Raw genomic sequence first — 4,649 nt, 5'->3', positions numbered from 1 at the left:
AGTTTTCTTTGTCCGTGTATTATTTCATGACGCTAAAATAGAATCCATATATATACACATAAAGCAATTTCTAATAATTATAATTATCACTGTACTGAAAGAGTTGAATAGCATAAACTATAAAATCTATTTTAATTAATATAGAACATTGTGAATTATCATATGGATTAATTAAGGCTTACATCAACATACATACACATACATGTTCTTTTATCTCAATTATTCTCTTGTTTTTGAAAGATGAAAATTTTATATCACTAAATAACATACACTACAAGTAAAATGAGTACTCTTCACATATATTAGTTGTTAAAAAAAGTTACTATTTTAGTAAAGTATTCTTGATAGTCATCAATAATTTCTTATTGGAAGCTTCCTTATTAATGACCATAAAAAATACTCTACTATACATACATACATATAATATATCTAAACAAATACAAATCTTCCTTTCAACTTAATGAAAATAAACATATAGAAGCTAGCACAATTCAATTAGAGCAGATACTAATAAGTAATAACACTTACATTAAATTATACTAACATGGGATCAACATTTTGAGTAAACAATTTAGGTGCATCTCCATCCATCAAGCATGGACTAAGCCTAAACATGAGAATGCAAAATTCCATTTGGCTTAGGGCACCATCTCCATCCAAATCACCTTCCATTAACATGCACAAGAGCTCATCATCCCTCACCTCCAAACCTAGTAAGCAACAATTCATCTTCAAGCTCTCAAACGTGATCAACCCCTTGTGTGCGTCCATAAGTAGACTGAAGCCGTTGCAAAGCTCCCCAATGAACCCTTCTGCGCCGAGGCGCGAAATCATGGAAGGGAAGTAGTCCTCGAAGTCCAAAGCATGGTCTAACTCCATGGATGACTCAGCTTCAAGTGGAAGGCTTTGATATGATGATGGTGATGTATGTTAGTTCTGAAGGCTACGGATGATGAGGTTTTGGTGTGGCTTCTGATTGAAGGGTGTGTCACATTTATATATATGCCAGGGAAGAAAAATTAACAATATTTTTTTTTTACTATCCTAGTTAAACGTAGTGTATTATTAACCACTTAATGTACCTCAAAATGAATCCATTAAAAAAAAAGCATGTACCTTAAAGTAAACGAATTATACTTTAATTGTATTCGGCTAACAACCATATAAATCGTGTACAAAATGGTACGATTCGGTAAATTGGAAGGGTACATGAAAGGAAGGAATAATGTTCACGAAATTCTCAACTGTTTTTTTTTTCTAACATTATTTTATGTATATCATTTGATAAATTAGCTAGTTATTCTTTTCTATTCGTTGTGAGAGGTATTTTTCAATTTTTTAATGTAAAATTAAAAAGATATTTAGAGAGTGTGTATTTATTCTATGTGGAGTCAATAATGTATGCATAATTAAATGTGCTATACTAAATGAAATTTGTAGTCCAGAGGTATTGAATGAGAAGAGGCTCCATATGGCATTATATATGATTATATGGTGGCTTCTATGATGTGACCATGCATGTGCAGCGTGCTCACAAAACGTATATACATATTTATTGCCACGGTTATGATAATGCGAAAAAATTAAGAGGGGGAAAATTCTAGGTACATATACTCCATGATGTTGATAATAATGTCACAAAACACATTTAATGACGACAAAAACTTGTCGGTAATTACTATACATTTATGAATTTCAGAGACGACAGCAATATATAGTGGATACATTTTTTTTTTCAAGGCATTTTTTATTTTGACATGCTAAAAATTAATCTGTCGTGGTACTGAATTTTATTTAAGAGTTTGTCACTGACCAATGGATTGCTGCATGTACAAGGCAGAATTCGAATTCCCGATATTTATTTAAACGGACTAATGAACTAACCACTAGACCAATCGAATTTGATTACAGTGAATACATTTTTGTAAAGACACAGGTTAACTTATGTGTGTATATACATTATACATATTGCTAAAAAGTGCCCTAAATAAGGATACTTATTATTGTTTAATACATAAAAAAATATCGAAAAATAAATGTTTTTATATTAATATACAAACATTTATTTTTAATAATTTTCATTAAATATTTTTTATGATATTCTTAATTAGTATTTTATATTATAAATATAATTATTCATTTATTTTTTTATTAATTTAAAATTTTAAGATAAATAATTTTATAATATTCTAAAAATATTTGTTAACTAGACTAAAAAATTCTACAATGAAAGTTTTGTTAATAAGTATATCACCATACTGAGCATTATAATTGTTAGAAACAAGAGACTGAGAGAGTAATCTGAAAAGTGTATTATTGAGTTGTATTCAAGTTGTCTGGAATGATACAATATAGAAGGGTATTTATAGGGACTAAGAGAATCGTAATAATAAAGACGTAATATTTTATAATAAATATTCAGATATACAAAATAATTCTAATTGATCCTAATTGATCCTAATTATATTCTAACATCTCCCCTCAAACTCAAGTGAAAACTTGAGTTTGAAACTTATTTAAAACAACGAAATAAAGAGAAAAAAACTACATAAACTGATAAAACGGGTGCAGATGGAACTGTTGGAAGGAAGCACAGATGGAATTGCCGCTTGTCTGAAGGAAACACAAATGGAACTGCCACTAGTCTGAAGGAAGCGCAGACGGAACTGCCACTTGTCTGAAGGAAGTGCAGACGGAACTGTCACTTGTCTGAAGGAAATGCAGACGGAACTGCCGGAAGAAAGCGGAGATGAAGCTGTCGGAAGGGAACACAAACGAAACTGCCGAACGGTAAAGCAAACGGAACTGCCGGACGAGAAAGCAGACAGAACTGCTGGACGGGAATGCAGACGGAACTACCGCAAGAGTGGCCGAAAAACTGCTGAAAAGATGGCGAACTGTCGAAAAAAAAGCATTGACAAAAGAGAAGAAAAAAATAGTACAGAAGAAAAATATGGTGATTTCACCAGAAGAAAAACAATCTATCCTCCTCAAGGAGGATACCATGACTCTGATACCATGTTAGAAACAAGAGACTAGACTGGAGAAAGGATTTGTGTATTATTGAGTGTATTCAAGTTGTCTAGAATGATACAATATAGAAGGGTATTTATAGAGACTAAGAGAATCGTAATAATAAAGACGTAATATTCTATAATAAATATTCAGATATACTAAATAATTCTAATTGATCCTAATTGATCCTAATTATATTCTAACATCGCAGATGGAACTGCCGCTTGTTTGAAGGAAGTGCAGACGGAACTGCCAGAAAGAAACGCAGACGGAGTTGTTCCTCTGTTCAAGGAGTTTGTGGGAGTTGCCTGTATTTTTGTTTGTTTGATACTATTTGCTCCACTTTAATGTGTTGAGCTCTTTTACTTAAAAAAAAAAAAAAACTGCTACAAGGAAACATAGACGAAACACAGACGAAACTGCCACGCAGACGGAACTACCACGAGAGAACACAAACGGAACTACCACGAGAGAATGCAGATGAAACTACCACGAGAGAACGCATACAGAACTGCCACGAGAGAACGCAGACAGAACTGCCTAAAGAGAGTGAAAACTATATGATTTCTTCATGAGAATAGGAAAACAGCGGAAGTCGTGAGGTGAAAAAGTATCAAAGGAGTGACAAAAGGTAAAGAAAAATGGCATAGAAAAAAATACAAAAATTACGGTGATTTCACTGCAAGGAAAAAAAAAACAATCTATCCTCCTCAAAGAGAATACCATGACTCTGATACCATGTTAGAAACAAGAGACTGAGAGAGTAATCTGAAAAGTGTATTATTGAGTTGTATTTAAGTTGTCTGGAATGATACAATATAGAAGGGTATTTATAGGAACTAAGAGAATCGTAATAATAAAGACGTAATATTCTATAATAAATATTCAGATATACTAAATAATTCTAATTGATCCTAATTATATTCTAACAATAATGAAATTAATTTTGTATTAATGTCGTCTCTCTGAATGAAAACGTTCATTTTTCTGTCGTCCCACATTAGGGGTAGCTAGCTAGGGATTATTAGTGTCAAATGTTATTATGGGGACAAAAAAGAGAGAGAGGGATATTGTTACTGTTGCTCAATGTTAGGTGACCTTAATTGTCCTGTCACAATGGCAGCAATTTTAATTTGGTTAATATATTGATAAGAGGTAATTTGGTACAAACTGCTATTCACTGCTTATATGACAATACTAATTTAATGAATATAACACTGTTTGGCTAAGTGAAAAATTATTATTAGTGTACTATGCTTCGTCAGAAATTAATGAAGCAATTTTAATTTACATGCAATTTCAATTATATTATGCGTGTATATATTCTAAGGTCCACAGCCTCTGATTTAGGTGTACAAATTAATTAGCTCAATTTATTTTTTCTCCCTCCACATAATAGTGAACCAAGAACCATTGATCTGTTATTATTAGTTATTACACATAATGAAATTGAATGGAGAATGAAAGGACCCACGTAGGCACAATCAAATGATGACACGTGCAAGGTGCAAGTTATTATGAATTTATGATACTTATTATTACTATGAAATAGTGTTTTTATCATTTTTATATTTTATAATAAAATATGACTATGGATCAATCAAAATGTGACATATAATTAAGAAGTGTCATTA

General features: G+C 31.7%; 1 protein-coding gene across 1 annotated transcript; it reads right to left on the bottom strand.

Annotated features, from left to right (window-relative positions):
* LOC107612156 (calcium-binding protein PBP1-like) lies at positions 233-989 on the bottom strand. Its single transcript, XM_016313976.2, has one exon. It carries the CDS (start codon positions 877-879, stop codon positions 535-537), a length of 345 nt encoding a protein of 114 aa, XP_016169462.1. The 5' UTR covers positions 880-989; the 3' UTR covers positions 233-534.

Source organism: Arachis ipaensis, chromosome B08, assembly GCF_000816755.2.
Source record: "Arachis ipaensis cultivar K30076 chromosome B08, Araip1.1, whole genome shotgun sequence".
NCBI classification, from domain to species: Eukaryota; Viridiplantae; Streptophyta; class Magnoliopsida; order Fabales; family Fabaceae; genus Arachis; species Arachis ipaensis.
The sequence above is the reverse complement of the archived record's forward strand: the minus strand, read 5'-3'. Positions and strand labels throughout refer to the sequence as shown.

Coding starts and splice junctions, on each gene's coding strand:
- LOC107612156 (XM_016313976.2), bottom strand. CDS start 879: ATGGAGTTAGACCATGCTTTGGACTTCGAGGACTACTTCCCTTCCATG.